Source organism: Erithacus rubecula (genome assembly GCF_903797595.1).
Source record: "Erithacus rubecula genome assembly, chromosome: 6".
NCBI lineage: Eukaryota > Metazoa > Chordata > Aves > Passeriformes > Muscicapidae > Erithacus > Erithacus rubecula.
The window spans coordinates 3,358,242-3,380,429 of NC_136688.1; the positions used below are offsets into that span (position 1 = coordinate 3,358,242).

The 22,188-nt window shown below is 53.1% G+C and overlaps 1 protein-coding gene across 1 annotated transcript; it reads right to left on the reverse strand.

Annotated features, from left to right (window-relative positions):
- Positions 1–7,446: 7,446 nt before the first annotated feature.
- Positions 7,447–22,167, reverse strand: IFITM10 (interferon induced transmembrane protein 10). The gene is made up of 3 exons (XM_079310078.1): positions 18,054–22,167; positions 16,575–16,989; positions 7,447–8,335 (listed from the first exon to the last, which is right to left on the reverse strand). The coding sequence occupies exons 1-3, from the start codon at positions 18,161–18,163 to the stop codon at positions 8,186–8,188; spliced, it is 675 nt and encodes a 224-aa protein (XP_079166204.1). The 5' UTR covers positions 18,164–22,167; the 3' UTR covers positions 7,447–8,185.
- Positions 22,168–22,188: the final 21 nt, after the last annotated feature.

Here is a 22,188-nt window from a genome sequence, read left to right on the forward strand (position 1 = left end):
CTTTGGACTGTTTCCTCCTCTACCCAACACCTCTTTTCTCGAGTAAAATAGGAAAAAAGAAGGGGAAAGGAATGAGTCTGAAAATCCCAAAGCTTCCTCATAAAAGCTGTTATCTAGGCAGAGAGCCATGAGCTCACAAAGCCTGCTGAAGAAAGAGGATTTGAACAGTTTATTTCCAAACTCCAGTTAAAATCAATGTTTCCAATACTGGACTCGGCACATCCCAGATGAGCATCCCAGATGAGCTGTCGGGAGGATTGTTCCCTGTCTGTCCGACGCCATGGCACAAGGGAGGAGAGAGGGAAGCAGATGCAAGAAGTACGTGAGCTTGCAGCAGGCAAGGGATGGGGAGGTGATGAGGATGAGGCAGAGGATGGAGTGTCCTGAGCGACACCCTTGAACTGTACATTCCAGCAAAAGACCAAGCTGAGCTCCCTCTTGAGCCTTCATCCCTGGCAACCTCTCCTCAGCTAATCCATGGATGCCCCTGCTGCATCTGCAGATGATGAGGACACAGATTTGACCCACACGAAATCCCCGATGGCAGCCAACAGGAGGAGCAGCTCCAGCGGGGCTGGGGACCAGTGGGACCCGGGTTCTCACGGCCATGGGAGTGGCTCCAGCCCACGAGCCCTGCATCTCTCCCACGCCCGCTGCTTCTGCACGGGGCGCTGCAGCCAAGCGCCTGGTGGGGAGAAACCAAAACAAATGATTCACTGCTGCTAAACTGCTCCCGGGATCACAGGGACCAGGAGCAGGCGTTAACTGGGGCTTGCAAAACCTCACCTGCCTCCCAAAGCTGGGAGCTAACCCTATTTAGATCCCAGTCCTGCTCGACCTGATATTCTGGCATTTGGGTGCGGACCCACGGCTACATGGAAGTGGGCAGGCAGCCTGAGCGAGGGCAGCGCTGCCAGCACACCTGGGCAGCTCTGGATGGCTCGGGTCATCCCTATTAGCCCTATTTTCCCCAGGGGAAATTAAGCTGGGAGAGCCAGGGCAATGCTGTAATGGTCAGGCAGGCAGAACAAAGCAGCCTCGTCTCTAAGCTCCATCTACCAGATGTGAATCTATTGTCTCAGCCCCAGGGCCATCACACCCCCCCTCTCCATCACAGCCATCGCAGGCTGAGCAAAAATTACACAGCAAGTTGCTTATGGTTAAAGGAAAGCACTTTGTTTCAGGTAAAGCTCTTAAAAATTAATTCACCCCACTCTGGTTTTTCCTCTTTCCCAGATTTCAGGCACATCCAAAGACGGATTGCATCCCAGCTACGTGTTTCAAATGCAAGTTACGCTTGCACACGTAATAGTTCTTGCTAAAACGTTTTCCAGGCCCCCTAATTGCCATGGCAGGCCAAGTGCAGAAGAGTGCAGCAGAGCCTTCTGCATGCATCCTGCAGGGATTAAAATTGGAACCTGATCATGAAGGAAACTAGAACTAGGAAAAAGGAATTGCTGCCAAACAGACTTTCTTAACCATCAAAAAGGAGAGACTTTGTCAATGTGCAATTTCTTTAAATGGCCAAATAATATTTTTTTAACCTATCCTAGTAATTTAGATGCAGTTCCTTACACCAGTAACTGAGCCAGCATCCCATCACCCTCGCTCAGCAGGGCTGGCTGTGGCACAGGACACTGTGTTCTCACTGCAGGGGGTATTGGCACCTCAGAACTGTGCTGATAGCTGAGGCCAGAGTCAGCCCTTGGGCTGGCATGGCTCTGCTTCTTCCAGGCTTGGTTGGTTCCACGGTGTGTTGGCCTGTCACTCTTGCTGTGATGTCCGGGAGTGGGACATGATGTGGTGCTGGAGGAAGGGGCTTGTCAGGCTTTGTATCGCCTTGTTCTGTTCCTTAAAGAAATGTACTGACTGTGGTGAGCTCTGCATTAACTTTAAGAAGGGCATCACTCCCTTCTTTGACACCTGCCCCTCTTCTCCCCAGCTCTCCCACCTCATGGCTGGGATGGATTGAAGATCCCTGAGCACACCACCTTCTTCCTGCAGAGCCCAAAATGGTGTCACTCAGTGAAGAGAGCTGACATGCTTGAGCAGGCAAAAGACACTTGCAGCATCACCAGGCAGGTGTGTTTCTCACACAGGGGCTGCCCTGGATCTGTCTCCATTTTCCTGATAGGAGTATGTCCCTGTGGCAGCGTGGCTCAGCCCTCTCAGCGTGCAGAGCTGTGCGTGCACGTCGCAGGAGCAGCTCCTGTGCAGTTCACCGCAGAAGGAGCAGGCTGGAGGGCTGCGTGCTGTGCCATTCAGCTCAGCACATGCTGCAGAAACACTCATTCTGTAGCTCTGACTGTGCCACAGAACGCTCCTGCCAAAGGGGAAGACGAAAGTAAACCATCACACATTGAATAAATTCTCTCTGATTCCCTCTGCCCTGGACATGTTGGAGGAAATCTGGGCAGGAGTATGGAGATGTGCCAAACGTGGGGCATGGCTGCTGCATGCTGGAACGATGGGTCAAAGTCAGGGGGTGAGAGGGCTGGAGGAGCAGGACCTTTGCACTGGCATGATGCTGTCATGACAGAGGAGCTGAGGCTGGCAGCAGCAGCCAAGCTGCACAGAGGCTTTACAGTAACACCCTCAGGTGCAGGCAGCTCCTTCACCCTCAGTGCCGAAATAGAGTACCATGTTGGCCCACACTAAGACTTGTTGTGGGTTGTGGGGGTAGGAAAGGGGCTTAGATGTGCCTAGAAGCTGTCTGGGGTCATATTCACTTCTCTGAAGGCAGAGGGAAAAGGACAAGAGAGAGGATAGGGACAGGGGAATGGGAGAGAAACCAAATGGTTTGATTTTAATATATCCAAGTCTTAAAAAATAACCACTGCCCAGTGTCCTGGGACAAGACACGGTCTTTCTTCTTTGTATGTGAATTGGAGATGGGAAAAACCTTATCCTGGGCCAGAAGGCAGCATGGAGCTAGGCTCCATGCAAGGCTCTGTCAGGTCCAAACCCTTCCTCTGTACCCTTGTGGTGGTTTTTGTTAGGCTGCTCACCAGTTGCTAGGGGTTTTTTTGTTTTGCTTCGATCATTTTCACTGATGAGAGCATCTGCTGCCATCTGTGCCTCCCCCTCCTCCTCCCGGCAGGGCTGTGCACTGCCGTGGTCTGCCTGCAGAGCCAGGCACTCTGCTCTGTCCAACCTGCACAGGATGAGGGGATGCACAGGACAGACAAGAGGCAGCTCCACCAGCGCTCTGCTCTTCCCCTGTGTTTGCTGACAGTATCTGGGCACTGCTGCAATTGTACCTGTCACAGGACACCCACAGTGCCAAGCTCCCAGAACTTGGTGGCTCTAAGCAAGGCTGCAGTTCTGCCTCTGAGAAGTCATCAACCTATGAAACAGTGTTGGAGGGGAAAACAGAGATAAAAGGGGTTTGGTAAGGTCACTCAAGACATCAGCATGTCGCTGGCAAAGGAGATGAGAGTTGCTGCTTGCTGGTAGTGTGATTGTGCCTCCCTGGTTTGGGAAGCAGGGATTGTGATGCTACAGTGTAGTCAGCTTTTGCTGGAGGATTACACACCCCACAGCAGGATAGAGGTTGCCATTTGCATCTCTCTCTGACTGATAATTTGGGTATCCAGGCTGGTGGCTGACTCACCATGAGAGCCTGCACACCTGGCAGCTCATCCCAGGCAGGGGAACCGGCGGGTGTCGACACTGGATCGGGAGGTCCTTACTTGGAAGAGCTCCATCTTATGTTTATCACATAGATAAAACAGGATTGTGGAGTCGTGTTTACCGGCCAAACCCAAACCAGTTCACCCCAACTAGGACTCAAACTGGCTTGGTGGCACTTGTGCAAAGGAGGCACCCGATCCCTGCGTGGCAGCGGGGACAGAGGCTCGGGTGAGCGCCGGGTCTTGCGCAAACACGGCAAGGTTTGCTCACGCACTGCCTGGCTCCCGGCCACCCTTCCTGCCAGCGTGGAGGGTGAATGTGTGCATGTGTACATGCCTCTGACGCACATGTCCCGGCTGGCACGGAGGGGCATATCCCGGCTGGCACGGAGGGGCGCATCCCTGCGCGGGGCTGAGGACCCGCTCCTGGCTGGTTCTAGGGACCACTCGCATTTCACAGCTGCTTCTTGCTCAGGCCAGCGTGTGCCCCGTGTCGGGCACAGCTGGCCGTGCGGGGTTTGTGGCGGGGATGCGGACGGACCTGCGCTGCTCGCCGGGGCACGGCGCCCGCCGGTGCCGCTCGCCCGGAGCCGCGGATGGGCGCTGCGCTGCCGGCTGCGAGCGGCGGGGAGAGGGGGCCCTCTGCTGCCTCCCGCAGCCTGGCAGCTCCGCTCGGCTCCGCACCCCGCTCCCTGCCCCGTCACCTCCTCCTGGGTACTCGCCTCGGCGTCCCCCCGCAAGCATTTCCCCCCCCAGCCCTGCTCGAAGCGTCTCCTCTCCGCACCCTCTCCAGCCCCGGTGCCTTCCCGGGACTCGCTCCGAACTACCAGGGACACAGAATCAGCACAGGTGTTTTAGGCACAATTGCACAATGTCGCCAAACAGGGAACAATCGCTCCCCCCGAGCTCAACAAAAAACAAAAAGCAGTCTTCGTCAAGCTGTCGGGCTCAGTTTCCCGAAGGAACACAATTAAATCTTTAAATGGCAACGTGGCCGTCAGTTCTTCCCCATCTCAAAGGATGCTTCTCGGGCTGCCTTCGGCTGTTCCTCTCTTCCACCCCCTCCTCTCAGTTTTCCTTCCCGCCGCGGAGTGCAACAGAGGCTGAGGCTTCGCAGCCAAAAAAAAGTGCGATTTGGAGAGCGCGGCGCGACGCTGTGAGTGGCAGGAGTGAAAAGGCAGAGAAGCAACTCTTGAAAGCCTGCCTTCTGCCGCGGCGGGTGTCAGCCTTGGCAAAACCTGAACTTCCAGAATTTTCTCGCAAAATTTAAAAAAAAACCAATTAGAGGACCTGTCGGATTTGGCTGCTGCTTTCCTTTCCCTTGTTCCCTGAAAATGAAAAAAAAAAAAAGTTCTTTCTTTTGCTTAACAGTACAATTGGTGCAATCTGGGATGTACTTGCCTGACAGTATTTGGGGATGTATTTTTGCTGTCTGAATTTGTGGTTCCCTGACACTGACAAGATGAAAAAGGAATGCTGAATACCTTGATATTGTTTCACTTGGAAGACCCGTGCATGAATATTTCTTTTTTCTCCCCCAAAGGGTTGGAAATCTATGTGCCCCCCATTTTGGGGGTGCTTTCCTTTTGTTGTGAGTTTGGAGTGACTCCATTAAAGAGGAAACACTAAGAGAGAGGAAGGGGAAGCACAGAAGTTTTGCTGCCCCACAGCCCAGGGCTGCAGGTGGAGGCGAGGTGGTGGAGCTGAGCATGTGCTGGGGTTGGTCATCCCATCCTGCAGGCACAGGGTTACTGCCTCCTTCTTGCTACCCTGTTCTTGTCCATGGCAGGTCTGCTGCAGCAATTTCACCTCCTACAAGGTGGGTAACAAACAATAAATATGATGGCAAATAATAATAACCCTCCCTCTGCATCCCCAATGGGTTATACATGCAAAAAATGCTGCTGAGTCAGTTCAATATTTCCCCTGGTTCATTAAACCAGCATTCATTTTCCTGTAGATAAGAAGGCCCGTCAGGGGAAGGGATGATGATAACTCATTTGTCACACTTGTTAGATGTAGAAAAGGCTGGCTTTGGGTCACTTCCAGTTTTGTGTCAGCTCTGCCTTTATCTGAGCAGCCCCACGTCTGCATGCCAAGCAGGGCAGCCCTCTCCTGTAGCACAGGAGATGGGGATGGTGGCATTGTCCCTGCAAGATTTCCTAGAGTTGGGGGTGATCTCTGGGTGCAAAAGCACTTGCTATGTGGCTGATATCAGTCCCAGCTCATAGAAAGGAATGCAGTCATAATTGCAAGAGATGATATTGGTCCCACAGGGATCTAAACCTGCAGCTTGTGCCCCTGGCACTACACACAGGGTGACCCTTCTGAGTTATCCCCCGAGCCCATCCAGCTGTCCTTGTGTTTGAGCTGAAAAGCTTGAGAGGTATTATAGGGAAGGATTCCAAGCCAAGGCCTCAGTCACAGCCAACGTGAGCTTGGTGCAGGTACAGGGGGAGGGAAAAGGGGGTACAGCTTCATCTCTGTGCCTCTCCTAACTTTGGAGGATCCTAGGATGAGTGCTCTGGGTCTTGCCTAAGGTAGCACTGTCCCAGTGGGATATAATTTGCCATTTCAGGGTGACTGCAATGTGAGCCATTGTGGCTGTACCCTCTCTGGGGCCTTGTCATCATGTCAGGCACCTCCTTCCTCAGCCTGGGATGAGAACTGGCTATAGCCCCCACATATGTTAGGATGGCCATGACCCCTCAGGTCTTGCTGCAGGGAAGGAAGCAAGAAGTAACCAAGATAGGAAGAGTATTGACTCTGAATGAATCATCATAGAGCTGTTCATGGCTGAGATGCTTTCAGGGCATCATGCATTGCACTGCCAATCAAAACTTCGGTGTAAACAGACCCCTGATCTGGTCTGGTGTGGAAATGCTCTCCAGTGGGGAGCAGGGAGAACTGCAGGTCTTTCTGCCCTGATAAATGAAGCTCAGGACAGGATGAAGGTGTAGAGACCTGAGCAGGAAGGAGGTGACCTCTCATGATGCTTTCAGGGAAGCATCTTCATGATCTGTTCCCACATCTCACTATGGCACACCCCTCACTGAGCACAGCCCAGAGACAACCTGCTGATTTAACCATGTACTCAGCAGATGATGATGTGTCCCATGACAGCCTGTCTGCATTCCCCATCTCTTGCTTCACCTCTGCTTTCAGGGTGGGTGTGAAGGTGGATCCTGATGCCTTCTCCCAGCTCCATGGCTGCTCTGCAGTGATTGGTGCCCCTTGCATGAGGTCATCTTACAGCTGGGAAAATATGAGGCAGCTGTGGCATATGAGATGAGATGAAGGGTCAGAGGGGCTGATAGGCTGTATTTTAGTGCTGGTCTTGTCATTTATTTATGGGTGTTTTCAAGTCAGAGAGTGTTGATTTGCAGCATGACAGGCAGCTGCAGGCAGCTCTCGGGCAGGGCTCTGAGCTCCTGCCTGTTTCAGCAGCAAACACGTCGCCTCTGAAACCTGGCTCTTCATAATGACCCTGGAAAGTGCTGCAGTAGCAGCAGGTTCAGACTGCAGCCATTTATTTCTCTCTTCAGCGTTGGTCCTGGTAGGGGAGGGGGCCCTGCCTGCTTGGCTGCCTTTGCCTGCTTGCCATAGATCTTCCATCAAGGAGTCACCGAGGTCTCTGCTCTTAAATCTGGGTCTGCGCTCTCCTTCACGGCTGCATGCGGCCCCGACCTGCAGCAGCATCCCTCACTCCTGCTTTAAATCTCTCCCCAGCAGCTGCTGGTAACATTAGCATTTTCTCTTGCCAGCCCAGGCCAGGAGCCCAGCCCTGCTAAGGAAGGAATTACCCCAGCAGCATCACAGATCAGAGGTATCTTTTTATTGACTGTTTACAGAAATACAGTAGCACTCCACGTAGGTGGCTTAGGCGAGTTCTCCAGAAGGTGCTTTCCTTCTCAGCACTGCTGGGAGATCCCAAGGAGAAACCTGCCCTTTAACAATTTGGGGTTTCTCTAGAGGCTTTGGGGCTCCCCAGCATGTACTTCCTAACACCTTCAGCTCTCCAGGGGTTGGGAGTTGTTTGAACCAGTGGATGAAATTCAAGAGAAAAAAAAGGAAAAGAAACCCCCACAAGCTGGGGGTGGTGGGGTGGTCTGAACACACCTGATATGTTGTGAGCCAGCCCTGCCATGATCCCCATCAATCACTGCCTGTCTCGAGCTCCACAGGGCCCCACTGCTCCCTAGAGATCAGCTGTCTGCCACTAAGTGTGCATAGCTCTGGGCTTTGCACGCTCTTTTCACACAGCTTGTTGGCCATAAAACAAGTATTTCTTGGTCTGTTTTTCTTCCTGTACATGTGTAAGAGTGCAACCCTTTCCTTCAGCTGTTCACATACCATTTCAGGGCAAGAAGGGTATGCTCAGCTGGGCTGATAGACTAATTTAACTTTTATTTATGCATTTAGTTGACTTTTTTTTTTTTTTTTTGGCAATCAAGGTGTAGTGGTTGGTTTGTTTTGTGTGTCCTTGCTACAAGAATCTGCAGACACTTCTGGCGTAGAGGCATTTTGGCGGCGGCAGCTGCTGTTGGCCTCACTCAGTAGTCAGTGAGAGGGTATCGCAGGAAGATGAAGATCAGGATGATACAGAAGGTGGCAAGGGCTGAGCTGGTGATGTTAAAAAGCCGGGCTGTCTTGGCATCTTCAACTGCTCCATTTAAGTCATTGAGGAGTTTCTTATCCCGGACCTGAGAGAAAAAGATAATTAGATAAAGTGATTGCAACATGTATGAAAGACATGACTTGTTTCAGGCAAGAGCCACAAAACCCAGTGCACCTGTATGTGGTTACCTGTACAGCAGATGAGGGCTGGGCTGGGCCTCTCTGTATTGGAGCACCTGAGGTGCTGTAAAACCCTGAGATGAGGTTTGCACCCTGTCTCTGCTATGGGCTGAGCTTGTGAAGCCAAGCACTGTAATACCTGTGGGCTGGAAATTCTTGGAAGCAGAGAAGACCTGAAAGAGTGACCCATTGCTGTTACCAACCAGGCACACCAGGGCCCCACACTCCCCAGAGTGGGGCAGTGTCACTTGGAGCCTGCACAAAGGAACTGAGATGCCATTGCACACCCTAGACACACAAGCACTAAAGCACACTTCCCACCGTGTCCCAGCACCCTGCCCCTGCAGCACCAGGCTTCAGCTCACCAGCCACAGGGAGAAGGCTGGCTGCAGGTTAGGTGTGCATCCCTGCCTCGGTCTGCACCGAGGGGCTGGGCGGGTGAAAGCTGGCACAGCATCCTACTGCAGCTCCAGGGCTGCACACCAGCCTCCAGCATATTAAGTAGTCCTGGGTTAATGAGTTCCTTTCCTTTTGCAGGTCTTATGCGGATTGTGCAGCATCTCTGCCATGGGCAGTTTTCTATTCTGACAACACAGTCTACTCCCTTCATTATCCTGCAGGCTGGGACTTCTATGGGCTTTCCTTGGGACTGCTGTGCAGTGGGTGATGATGATGCATGTCCATGTCACTGGCCTGTCACGAGGCAGTGCATGGCACAGCCAGGCAGCAATGCCATTAGCGGGCATCCCCGATGTACCAGCAACAGCATTAGCAGGCAGCAGATGGCACTGCAAGGCAGCAGATGACACTGCCAGGCAGCAATGGCATTACCAGGCAGTGGATGACACTGCCAGGCAGCAATGGCATTACCAGGCAGTGGATGGCACTGCCAGGCAGCAGAAGGCAGAGCCAGGCAGCACACGGCACTGTAAGGCAAGGATGGCACTGCAAGGCAGCAGATGGCACAGCCAGGCAATGATGCTGTGAGCAGGCAGAGATGGCACTACGAGGCAGTGGATGGCACAGCCAGGCACTGACAGCACAGCCAGCCAGGCATCTGGTGGCACTGTCCACCAGCAGCAGCTCTGCAGTTGGATCCCAGCAGAGGAGGGTTCAGACTCCACTGCTTCCTAGCAGGGATATGTCCCTGTCCCCAGGCTGCCCCATCAGCCAGCACTCGGCAGACTCAGGCAGCTGGAGCCACAGGGATGAGCACAAGGACCAGGACCTATCCATTTCCCATATCCAATCGGGGTGCCCTGGGTGTGCAGGGCCTGGCCCACTGCCTGCTCTTGGGTGGGGCTGTGGGGAGTGGGGCTGTGAGCCTTTGCCTGCCCTGCTGGGCACTGCTGGCTGGACACCAGATGTGGGTGGCAAGCTGCAAAAAACAGCACCAGAGTCAGACTGAGGAATATTAAAAGGTTTTTATCGATCAGGAGCTTTCCAAAAAGACACTGCAACAGATTCAGACCACATCTTACAGACTTTTCTCTCTTCCTCCTGCAGTGCTTACCCCCAGGGCTGTCCTGAAAGCATTCTGCTGGACATGGGGAAGGGTCACTGCACCCCTTGTTCCTACTGAGTTGTGCTGGTTCATGAGTGCTCCAAAATTGCATTTCAGACCCACAAGCAACATTCCTCCTCTCCACCACACCTCTGCACAAGCAAACCCTGATCTTCTGAAATGTGAGTAGGGAAACTGCTGTTGGCATAAGACCCATAGGATCTGCTGCCGGCAGGCACATAGGCAAGGATGAACCTATTTTTCATACCTGCATTAAATCGAACTGTGCCATGTCCTTGGCCTCTGATGTGCCCTGCTCATTGGAGCCTGGATCTGGGGGCATCTACTCATTGCCCTGCTGTGGAGTGCTCAGCTCAGCATCCTTCTGGGATCACAAAGAGGGGACTGTCACAAAGTACACTTGTCTTTGGGGCACACTGGGCTGGAGCTCCCAGCACAGGAGATGATCTCTGGGAAGGCATCTAGCCGGGAGCCCACATGCCTTTATATGTCGGCTGAATGTCCAGGATGACTCACATCTGAAATTATTCAGTAAGTTCAACATCCTCCCAAAAACCCCTGGGCTCAGCAGCACCAGGCATTTGGCACCTCCTCACGCGCTGGTGAGAAGCCCCAGAGGTGCTGGATTCGGGCCAGAAATCCTGCTTGCTGCTCCCAGCAGACTCTTTGAAGCTCTCACTCACTTTCCTCTTCCCAGCGGTGGGGCTGCCTCAGGCAAAACCGGCACGGAGCGAACGCCTTTTGCCCCTTGCTGCGCTGTAGCCGGCTCTGTGCCGCGGGCAAGCGGCCGATCGCTGTCGGTGTTTGCCGGGCAGACAGAGGTTTCTGCAGCAGACCGGCACGGCCAGCACACCCAGCCCTGCAGCCCTCCCGCAGCCACGCCGCTGCTCCTCTGTGGGGCCAGTTCCTCTTGGCCCCGGGGGCTCCCCCCTTCTCCTCACCTCCTGCTCCTCCTGCCCCTGGGGCGCCCTACAACCCTAATTTCCATGCTCAGCCTTCTCCAGTGCTCTCAGCAGCCTCTCCCAGTAGCATCTCCCACCTGACACCAGTCCACACTTGCCTCTCCTTGACTTTCCCATGGCTCTCCCTTTGGCCCTGCTCCTGTAATGCTGCTGCTATGAACACCTGTGATGAGGGGTGTCTGGGACTGCCCTCTCCCCAGTGACACTGTTTCCCCACAGTTCCTTTTTTTTTTTTGTCCCTTCCATCTCTTCTTTTTCCTGTTTGGGTGCAAACAACGGCTGCCTTTGACTCCTACCAAAGGGCAGCCAGCTCCCTCCTCTCCCTGCACCTCCAGCTGGTTCCACCCACACACTCCTGCCAACCCCTAGGGCTTCAGTGGTCACCCTCCTGAAAATCATCCCTGGTTGCCCATAGTCATTTATAATGAAATGGAGCCTCTAAGTAGCAGAGAAGTGCAAGGGCCCTTGTGGACTAAAAGTGCAATGAAAAGGAGTTTCTCCTTACACACCACTCACACAGCTTCCCACATCTCTTCAGGACAGTCTGGTCTCCTCCTGCATGGCTCTGCACCCCCAGATGCTTCCAGATGTCTCCCTTTAATGTCCTGCTGTGGCAACTGAGCCAGGCTCTGGAGGAGCTCTCCTGGAGAGCAAGCAAATATTTCAGCTCCTTCCCTGCTTTGTCCTTAAGGAGATGCTGGTGTCTTTCTTACAGCCCAGCTTCAGCTTTTCCCATTTTCATGCTCCTGTGGCCACCATCATCATAATGTGCTGGTAGCTGGTGCACGAGCTTCTGGGAGCCCTGCAAGCTGATTCATTCCATAGCCAGAGAGATGAAGCATGGTGAGGGACAGGTTCCCCAAGACCACAAGGATGAACCCCCAGCCCAGACCCAGGTGTGGTGTTTTCTTAGTCACAGGCTCTTCCCATCATCCCTTTGACCCTTCTCACCTTGCCTAAAACTAGATGGGGATTTTGGGCCCTGCTTTGCACTGAGATGGCTGGAGTGTGAGGATAATTACATCTGCTGACTGGGGTTTCCCTCTTCACCTCCAAGCACTCTGTGTTGGCATCTTTGGAGATTTCCCCCAAACAAGGCAGAGCTCACCTCTGATCCAGGCTGGCAACTTACACAATTTCTTTCTTTTTCCATGCCTGTCCTTACATGAAACACAGCCAGCTTTTGTGCTCTAACATGCAAACCTTTCTCCTCTCCTTTCCCACCAGCAAAAGGTGGTGTGGCCTTTCCATCCATCCTTTCTTGCTTGTCACCTGCCTGCTGCTCACCAATATCTCCATCTCACTCTGCCTCCCACACCTCCAGCATGCCAGTGCCCAAGGGTTCTTTCTCTCCTCCCTCCCATCACCATCCTCTGCCCTTCATTTCCTTGGAGTTTTACCTTCTGCTTCCTCTCCAAGTGCTCCCCTTGGCTCCCACCACCCCACTCCCTCCCCAGCAATCATCTCCCCTCTCTCTGCCCTGAGGCTCAGCCCCTCTCATTTTTTGGGTGCAGCAAACTTGCTGCTCTAGTAAAAAGTGCTGCCTCAGCTTGCAGAAGGAGACAAATGGTTTGTTGATAATGAGTCTAATGAGGCTGTTTTTAAGGCAGCCTGGAAGCCCACAGCTGGTTGTCAGTAAACCCATTTCTATGCAGAGCTCCATGTCCCTGCACAGAAGGAGCTCTGGAGGCAATCCTTGGATTTATTTGCTCTGTGAATTTCTCAAGAGCTCTCCAGCCCACGTGCCTCCACCACACTGGCACCGGCGTCACGGGACTGTCACCCCTGCATTTCACCCACATCCATAAACCACTGCTCCTTCTGAAAAGCAGGATGAGAGCCTGCCTGAGAGGTTGGGTGCGGCAGCTTCTCAGGGTTAATAAATAGCTGCGGATTTGTGCTGGGCTGCTTCCACTCAAAACAAGGAAGATCAACAAGTGGCAAGAGGGGAAGGCAAACAGTCGTGCCCACAGCTGTGTGCTAAGGGCTGGGCAGAGAGAGGGCAAAAGAGCTTGGCATATTTCCATGACCTCAAGGGGCAAGAAAACTCTGCAAGCAATGCTGTGGGCTGCTGGTGAGGCTTAAAAAGCCAGCAAGGCTCCTTGGCATCTTCATCTCTATAGAGCCACAGCCAGGCATCCACACTGCGGCTCATCTCAGATCCCAGCTCCTCTGATCTCTCTGATCTACAGCCTCATGGCACAATGGGTACACGGAAGGACTTGGCTCACCCTGACAGTCTCCAGAGACCAACCTCTGAACAACTGAAGTGAGATCTCCTGCCACCAGGCACTGATGCATCATTCATTACCACTTGGAGCTGGGAAAGGGGAAGGGAGGGAGCTGCTGAATATCAGACCACAGCATTTGCTTCTGATCAAAACCAACTGAATCCAAAGCATTGCTGTTGGAGTGATACTTTTATCTGTGCTGGGCTGGTGTTACCTTAGGGTTTCTAACATCCCTGGGCCAGCTGCTGATCTCTTCTTCCCCAGCATCCAGCACACATGATTAGATGCGAGCGCCTTGCTTGCACTCTGGGAGGCTGACCTTGAGAAGCCTGAGATGCTAGAAATGACCCCTGGAGGGATCTGTGAGTTGTGTGACCCTGCTGCAGCCCAGCAAGCTGTGCTTGCCTAGGATCTGGCCTGCTGTGGGCTAAATAGATGATGTGTGATGCCACACTCCTGTTCAGGGTGCTTGGCTGTGATGTCTGTCACACAGAACCTGCCTTGTATGTCACAGTTTCTGCCCTCATCTCACCTTACCTCACGTGCTTCCTTCTTCACAAATTCTTTGGTGCTGGAGTGGGGGTTTTTGACATTTTTTAGTAAATGGTTGCCACCATGAAATAGCATTTCTCTGCAGAAAGCAATCCAGAAAGCTGTAGCTAGCATGCAAAAGGCCAGGCAGACATGCCCGTTTTCCCAGATGTGGCTGAAACCAATAAAATAGGGCATGAGACAGCTTCACAGTAATATTCAAGTGTTCCAAGGATATATCTGTCTTCCACTGTGGGCATTAAGCTGCTGAAACCAGAGGAAATGCTAGGGTGTGCTAAGATATATACTGGAACAGCTCATGCACTTGGGTTACAAAGGAAATACTGCTTTATTAACAGTATGAATCTGTCAGAAGCAGATGACCTTTATGACAGGGAATTGAAAATGCCATTTCTGATAATGAAAACGATAATTCCTGAAGTTGCTGGACTTTTCAGTTATTTAAAGGAAGTGTAAAAGCTGTAACCCAGGAACCACTTCATGGCATCAGTGCACTGATGGTAACCTGTGTTCCACTGGCTGAGGGTTCTGCTGTCAGGGGTCCCAGAAGAGGCTCAGGCAGACGCAGGTGCAGCCTCACTCTTCTCCTTCCTACAGCACCTTAGTCAGTCCCTTCAGAGCACAGTCCTAGAAAGGCTGGACTTAGAGTGCCTACTGCTCAAATGTTCTTATATTTAATTGCAGAGGAACAACAGAAATCTGTTTAAAGGGATATCTGTCCTCAGGGCATTTCTTGCTCCTGTTTTCTCTGAACTTCTGGGAAAAACATTATTGACAGTAAAAGAGAAGAAAACATGCTTCTGGAGAAATACCCATAACACCCAGGCTAGCTAGGTGCAGTAGCTGTGGGTAAGGAACACAGCTGCCTTTCTGAACATCCCAGTGTACCCCAGGACAGACCTGCTACTGCCCCAGCACCTGCACTGCCTCTCGGCACCCAGCCCAAGAGCAGCTCATGAGAGCACTCGGCATCCCTTCAGCCACTTGCTAGCTCTGTCCTCTGCCTCTGAGGGACATTTTGTTTCTATTTTCCCCCTGCCACAGAGTCACAGCCACTGGGGAGCTCCAAATCCGGAGCAGAGTTATTTCTACCAGCTCAGTGTTACCTCTGTTTGGGTACCAGGGTTACATCCCACCAGCTACCGCCTTCTCAGTCCAAAAGCCAAAGCTGGTTTTTGACAGCCATCTTCTATGCTCTTTTCTTTGATCTGGAGCAAATTTGCCCATTTGCCCACCCTCACACTGCCTTTTTTTTCATGCTTGAGTTTGTGTCCCCTAGATCTTTGCAGACAGATGCTGAGCCCATTCCTCTGCTCTGGCACAAGGCCCTGGGTTACTTCTGGGCTTTGCCCTTCCTTCCATGCCATGTTAGGCATAGTGAAGGGTCCAGCCTCTAATAACTTTGCAGGTGGCAGACTACTCTATCCTGTCACCAGGGGATGGGTCAGCCCTGTTCTCAGGCTGTCCTGTCCTCACTGCTGCAGCAGCAAGGAGCCACATAGACCCAGATACTCATGGTAGCCTCTTCCATGGGAAAGATGTCAATTGTTAAAGGCAGATATAGACAAGGAAAGACTTAAAAAAATAAGGAGTGAGCCAGTTTTTTCTTGCCTTGCTGGATCAAGGTGTGAGGGGTGCTAAGGGACTTGCTCCCCCCACTCATACTAGCCTGCTGCTGACTGGGTTTGCCCTTTGCTTATGGTGATGCTTCACCCCAGGATGATTTAAGTTATTAAGTGCCTCCTGCACAGGCTATGGACGACAGCTCAGCTCCTATCTTGGGGAATGAGAAACTGAGGCAGGCACCACAAGGCCAGTGCTGGGTGAGCCCAGGACGTAGGGCTGCAGATTTTTCCCTGAGCCTCTCTGATGACAACCCTGACTGTGTTGGGAGCAGCCTCCTTGCAGTGCTGGGTGCTCACAGTCCAGCTCACAGGAGCTGTATGGGGTTAATTGATCTGATTCTGTGACGAAGCCCGTCTGCACCCTGGCCTTCCTCTAAATGCTGCCTGCCAAAACAAATCAGCCAGCTCCTCTCCGGGCCACCCAGCCGCCCCGGGCTCTCTGCACATCCATTCAGTTAGTTTTGCATCTGGCAGGCAGGGAAGGGGAGGGCAGCCCAGGCCCCTCTCTCCTGGCAGCTGCCAAGGGGCTGCCTGTTTGCCAGGCACCATCCCTGCCGGGCTGCTCTCCCCTGCAGCTATCAGAAATAATAACCTGGTCCCATTCCCATCATGGGCTGTGCTCCATGCCATCAGCCTCTCCAACAACAAGCTCTGTATCCCCCCAGCCTGACTGTGGGAAGCCCCCTGCACTCTCTGCTACCTTCTCACCAGGGCATCTTTTGGGACTTATAGGGCTTGGGGTGGGGGAAACTGACCACGAGCTCTGGTGTTTTAATTACAGAGATGGCAAGAAAGAAACAGGCAGGGTTGCCCTGCACTTTGCAAGCTTCTTACCCCCTGCAACTTGCCAGCTGATGGTTGATCCTGGCTGGCTGCTTCTTTCTGTTCCAGCCTGACCATCCAGTGCTGCTGTGTCCTATCCTGATGATCTCTAGCATCCAGGATCCCAAATAAGGGACCTAGTGCTGGCGTGCCTGCAGGTGCAGCATGAGCCAAAGCAGCCCTGTGTTGCCTGCCTGTCACCCTGCTGCCGCGGTACAGAGGAGCCTCTGAGGGTACCTGGAGCAAGTCAAAGCGCCTCTTCCCCACCTGAAGTGACATCCCAGGCTCCTCAGCTCTTCCCAACCCCATCCCCATTGTCTGCAGCCTCTCATGTGGGTGGCACAGACATGTTTCACATCAGACACAGCCCCCAAACGCCTCCCCCCTGCCTGGTCACCCCAGACCCGAGGCTCGCACTCAGTACTCACTTTCAATGAATAGGCCAAGGCGATGAAGCCGAGGCAGCAGAAGTTGAGGTATACAAAGTTGAAGATGGACCAGAGATAGTAGTCGTTCACCTCGGTGGTGTCAGGGTAGATTTCGATGACGGTGGTGGGGTTGGTCATGGTCTTCTTCTCCACGGAGTGCTTGCACGGGACCGCTGGGCGCAGGCTGTCCCCTTTGCAGCTCTTGCTCTCCATGAGATACACGGCAGAAGAGGGAGACAGGACGGGCGAAGCTTGCCGGAGAGCCGGGGGCTTGGCGATGCAGGCGAAGCAGCCCTGCGGGGGGCCCTGCGGGGGTCTGGGGGTCCAGGCCACCCCCTCAAAGGGGCATGGCGGGCCCAGGGGGGGGTCCTGTGTCCTCTCCGTGGTGGCTGCCGCGGCGTCACCGCGCTCTGCCCTGGCACAGCGAAAAGCGCCCCCGTGAGAAATGGGGGTGAGGGGATGGAAAGGCAGGGGTCAGGGGGAGAAGAGACAGGGGAGGAAGGAGCAGAGAAAGGGAGACGTGGGGGGAAGGCAGGAGAGACAGAGAAGGACCGGGAGACCGAGGAGAGAGCAGGGAGAGGAGTGAGGGAGTGGGCAGAGGAGAGAGGGAGGAGAGTAGGGCAGGCAGAGAGGGAGGAGGGAGCACCGCTACACCCGGGGAGCGGCGCGGCCGCCTCGGCGCGGAGCTGCCGCCGGCCCGGGCGGGGGCAGAGCGCGGGCAGGGCGGGCAGCATCCCTCCATCCCTCCATCCCTCCATCCCTCCATCCCTCCATCCCTCCATCCCTCCATCCCTCCATCCCTCCCCCTGCACGGCCTCCCCCAGCCGCTGGCCTGCGGGACCGGCCTCCCATCGCCACTGGGGAAATCTGCTTTCTTTCTTTCTTTCTTTTTTATAAAAGGAGACAAATAAAAGCAGAAAGAAACACTTGGGAGGCGCCGGGGGGCTGCCAGGGAGTTGCCAGCCGGCCGCGCTGCAGCCCCCCGCAGCCGTCCCCGCCCGCCTGGCTGTCTGTCGGTCTGTCGGGGCCTTCTCCCTTCTGTCCCATGCCGGGATGGGAGCTGGTGGCTCGGCTCGGGCGGAGCGGGTCTCTCGGTGCGGCAGAGCAGCCCGCCCCTCCGTCCTCCCTCCCACCCTCCTTCCTTAGAGGGGTGGGTATTTTGGGGGGGATTTTTTTCCCCCTGAGTCCTAATCTTTGCGGGATTCTAGATGTGATTCCATTTCCCGGTTCCTTCCACCTGCCAGCAGGTTTCCCACACCTCCCTCCCCCCCCTCCTTTTTTTTTTTTTTTTTTTTAGGATATTGTGGCTGGAGAGGTGGAGGAAGAGGAGGAGGGGAAGGGGATGAAGACAGAGGATGAGGAAGGGGATATAAGAAGAAGTTCCCCTCCCAAATAGGAGAGACTAGTCCGCCTCTGTCTGCCCGTCCGTCCGTCCATCGCTCTCCTCCGAAGGCATCAGGAGGAGCGAGGGATACTCACAAGGAGGGATGCGGGGAGTCGCTGCATATCCGGCTCAGCACTGCCTCCGGCTCGGCTTCCTCGGCGCTGGAGTTGAAGGAGGAGGGGAGGGCGGGGAGGGGGGCACCCATGGACTAGGGATGGGCAGGGAGGGAGTTCGGGGATGGGAAGGTCAACCTGCAGCCCCCTCTCTCCCCCCGAACATGCTTCATTCACGCAGGAGAGCTCCTCCGTGTCCCAGCCCTTCTCCTCGTGTCCCCCCCACTGGGACGTCACCTCCTGCTTGGAGCATCCTGGTAGCGCCCCGCTGGAGAAGGGCATCTCCTGGACCCCGGCCGAGCGGCTTCCCCCAGCATCAGAAGGGGATGCTCGGCCCTGTTCTCTGTCACCCACCCTTGGTAGCGGGGACTCGCTGCAGCCCTGTTTGCAGGTTCACCGCTACAGACCCGGGTGAAAAACTAAAACAAGTGTGGAAGGAGTGCGTGGGGACAACCGGAATTAACAAGGGGAGGAGGTGGTGATGCAATGCTGTGGGGAAAAATGGGCTCTGATCGTGAGGGGATGAATGGAAGGGGATAAATCCTGCGTGTGAGGTAATAGATCCTGCCGGCATGGAGCAAATCCCAATGCAGGCAGGAGTGGGAGAACCCCGGCAGCAGGATGCACCGCATGTGGCTGCTTTAGGGGAGGGGGCTGGGGGTGTCACAAAGGCTGGTCAAGCCCGGGAGGGTTTGGCTGTGCCCAGGATCAGGGATGTGCTTGCTGCCTCCCATTGCTGACACTCTGGAAGCTGCACAGAATCCCAGCTCTAGGGTGCTGCAGTAGTGTCCCCCCAGAGACATGATGATGGAGAGCAGCTGGTGCCATGCAGGGACAGCTTGCAGGTCATTCAGGAGGATGCAGCCGTGGCACAGGGAGGGTGAGGACACAAGGACACGCTGTGCCACAGTGACACAGCCTGGTGCAGGTGGCCTTGTTGCAGCAGGCAGTTCAGCTGTGGCGCTGGGGAACGGTAGTAGAGAAATTCCCGGAGTACTGGAAACAGGGTGGGTAGAACAAAAGTTCGTGTGAGCAGAAACTGCAAGGGAAGGGAAATCCTCTGGAAAAGCCTTAAGCCTACCCACAAAGTGCTGAGCTAAGAAATAAGGATGGTAATTCGCTCAGCTCTTCACAGGCAGGTTTGGCTCCAGTATAGGGGCACCCACTGTGTATTCATCCCTGTGTGTTGGTGTGATGTGGGGGAACTTCTTGCACATTCACAGATCTCTGAGGCTGGAGGAGGTCCAGTTTCCATGAGACCAGTTTAATCCTTCTGAAGGTGCTTGCATTGGTTAAAAAAGGACAAATTGCCCTCTGGTTCGGATTTATCGCTGCTGGAGTGGCGTTGGGTGCTGCCAAAGTAAAGAAGGTTTTATTAGTGCTGCAGCTGCCTGTGATGAGACCCAGGTCTCTCTCCAAGAAGCTGCTAAGAAACAGAGGCAGTGCTAGGGTGAGAGCAATGCTCCTGTGGGATTAAGAGGTTTGCAGGAGAAGCAGAGCCATGGCCAGCTGTCGTCAGCTTTTCTGGAGGGCTTGGACAAACTCAGCTGTGCAGAGTATCCTCCCTGCAGGCTCAGGAGAAACAATGAAACCCCATGGATGCAGACTGGAGCTATGATGAGCCTGCTGTTCATTCGTCTGGGGAAAGTTGAGTGGGTAAGGCTGCTCCTCTTCTTAATGTCAGGCAGGGATGGAGGGTGAGCAGAGAAAAAGGTCAGAGGAGGTTTGGAGCAGGCAAGAGGAGGCAGCAGAGTGATGTAGGGGAATGTGAGATCAGCAGAGACAGTCACTGGTACGAATTCCCTGGTAAGAATAGGACTGAAAGGTCAGGGAGGTTAAATAGCTGGTTTTCCTCTTCTCCAGGTACCAGGTCATCCCTACAGTTTGCAGAGCACTTTTTGGCCTTTGGGTTAGTGATTGATCATCTTCCTCAATGTTTAGTGTGAGTGGTGAGAGGTTTATTACATGGATCACAGTGGTATATATGCAGCATCACTGGTTCAAAGACCATTCATGTGACCCTTCCCCCAGGGAACTGACATAAAAAATGGAAGGAATAAAACCCCTCAATATTCTGTATTATTTTAATTTTTCTCTACTTTTCTAGGGATCTTCAGAGGTCATGCATGCATGCCCTCAACCATATGGCCTAGGACTACTTTCCTTTCAAATAAAAGGTGGGGTAAGTATGAATAATCTCCTGCATTTTTGTGGCATCAAGGCTGGCTTCCCCTTGTGCTAAGCACGGGACAAACAGAACAGAAGGATGCTTCCTGCCCAAAGCAATGCTCCTGTAATCACGTTAGAGACATGTGGGGAGTAGAATAATCAAGTGCTGTAAGACCTGTGAGAAAATCTTCCATCTCAAATCCTACTCAAGCTCTTCAGAAAACCTTTAGCAGAACCTCACCCTGCTTTTTGGTTTTTTAAAAATTTATTTCTGAAGGAAAAGGTGCTCAGCCTCCTGAATGCTCCTTTCCTATTAACCCTATAAAATTCCTCAACGGATTGCTAAGTTCCATAAGCATTAAGACAGCCTGAGACTTGCAGGGGTAAATCAAATCTTCCCACTCTCCCTTGATCTCTGTCTCCTGTTTTCTGAGCTTTCATCCTGCACTCTGCTTCTCTTCCCTCCCAAAGAAACCTAAAAATAAATAAATCCAAGAAAGAGCGGAAAAAGGAAAAGCCATCAGCCCCCAAAACGATGTGCTTAGTCATTCATGGTGAATAAAAATAGGTTCCCAAATGAACAAATTGCTGAGCCAAACAGATGAGCAAGTCATCTCCATAAATGAGGGGTCTTATTTTCCCTCTCCTTGGGCAGGTCCTTGTGTTAATGGGCTTTTGGTAAAACCCTAAGCATAATTACTTGGAGAAGGAACCAGGTCCATGAAAACACTCCTGAGGGTCAGTGCCCAGCACCCTACTATTTAAGGGGACACTAATGAACAATTTGGTGTTCTTTGCATCAATGGAGAGATTTAATGAAGAGTGAAATGCCATATTGTCATGTGCATGGAGTTCTGCAGAGATGGTGCAGTAAACAAGGGGGCTGAAGTAAACCCGAGGACTTTCTGGGCAAGACAGTGTGAGGCTGCATTCAGGCTGCACCCAGGGCAGGGTGTGCTTTGCTCCCTGCTGGAAAACCATGGGTGGGCAATTCTGCCTCTTGGCTTCTCCTACTTTTGGCCAAGATAAAGACTATGGTTGTTCCCACTGGGATGTAATGTTCAGCACACAAGGCACAATTGAAGACTTAGGCAGAATCCCCCCAGCAGAAACAGGGCCCTCACATTCCTGTCAATAAATACTTGGCAGCACATGACTTGTTCTCCCCTTGGGCTATTGAGGAACAGTGGGCTGCATGATTGGTTTTCAGGATCCAGCCAGCCCTTTTGGGTTAAATCCATCTCTTTAACACAGGAGTACAGCTGACTGGGGAATTTAGGCACCCTGGGGGAACAGGGCCTCAGGACATGCCAGTAGGGAAATCAGCTAAGCTGTATGCTTAGATCTGTGCTCAGAAGATGGGATGGGACTTGGCTGCATCCATCTTGCTTATGTAGATGATGCTTTTTTCAAAGTAGGGATTAGCTCTTATCTTCCACCTGGCACATGGGGCCTGCATTCCGCTTCAGTCTCCAGCTCCCATACAGCGTGCTAGGACTAAAAATTACACAGCTAGGCAAGAGGGATGTATTTTTCCTACATTGTCGAAAAAACCCTACATCATGTTTATCACTGAGCTCCAGGACTTCCCCAGACTTCACACCTTAGTTGATTTTAGGCCAAACTTAGAAACTGAAGCTTCACTTTGGCTGCTATAGGACCACTCAAATCTTAGGCATGAACTTACTCTAACTAGACCAGATGAGCAGGGGAGAGCCTGAGCTCCTTGTTAAGGACTACCCTTGGCAATACTCAGCTGGGGAGGTGGCTGTAGGTTAGCAGGGATGCTGGGAATGCCCACTGTCCCAGTGGTGCTGGGTCAAGCAGGTGGCACTGTCATGTCACCTTGCAGAGACTGAGCTATGTTTTAATCCATTGAAAAAGACAAATCCAACAGGGCTTCCTTACCAGAGAGAAGGGGAGGAGCCCTTCTGAAACACACATGAAT

Coding starts and splice junctions, on each gene's coding strand:
- IFITM10 (XM_079310078.1), bottom strand. CDS start 18,163: ATGGGTGCCCCCCTCCCCGCCCTCCCCTCCTCCTTCAACTCCAGCGCC. Junction 16,990..18,053: donor GACTCCCCGCATCCCTCCTT/GTGAGTATCCCT, acceptor TCGCTGTGCCAG/GGCAGAGCGCGGTGACGCCG. Junction 8,336..16,574: donor CCTTGGCCTATTCATTGAAA/GTGAGTACTGAG, acceptor TTTTTCTCTCAG/GTCCGGGATAAGAAACTCCT.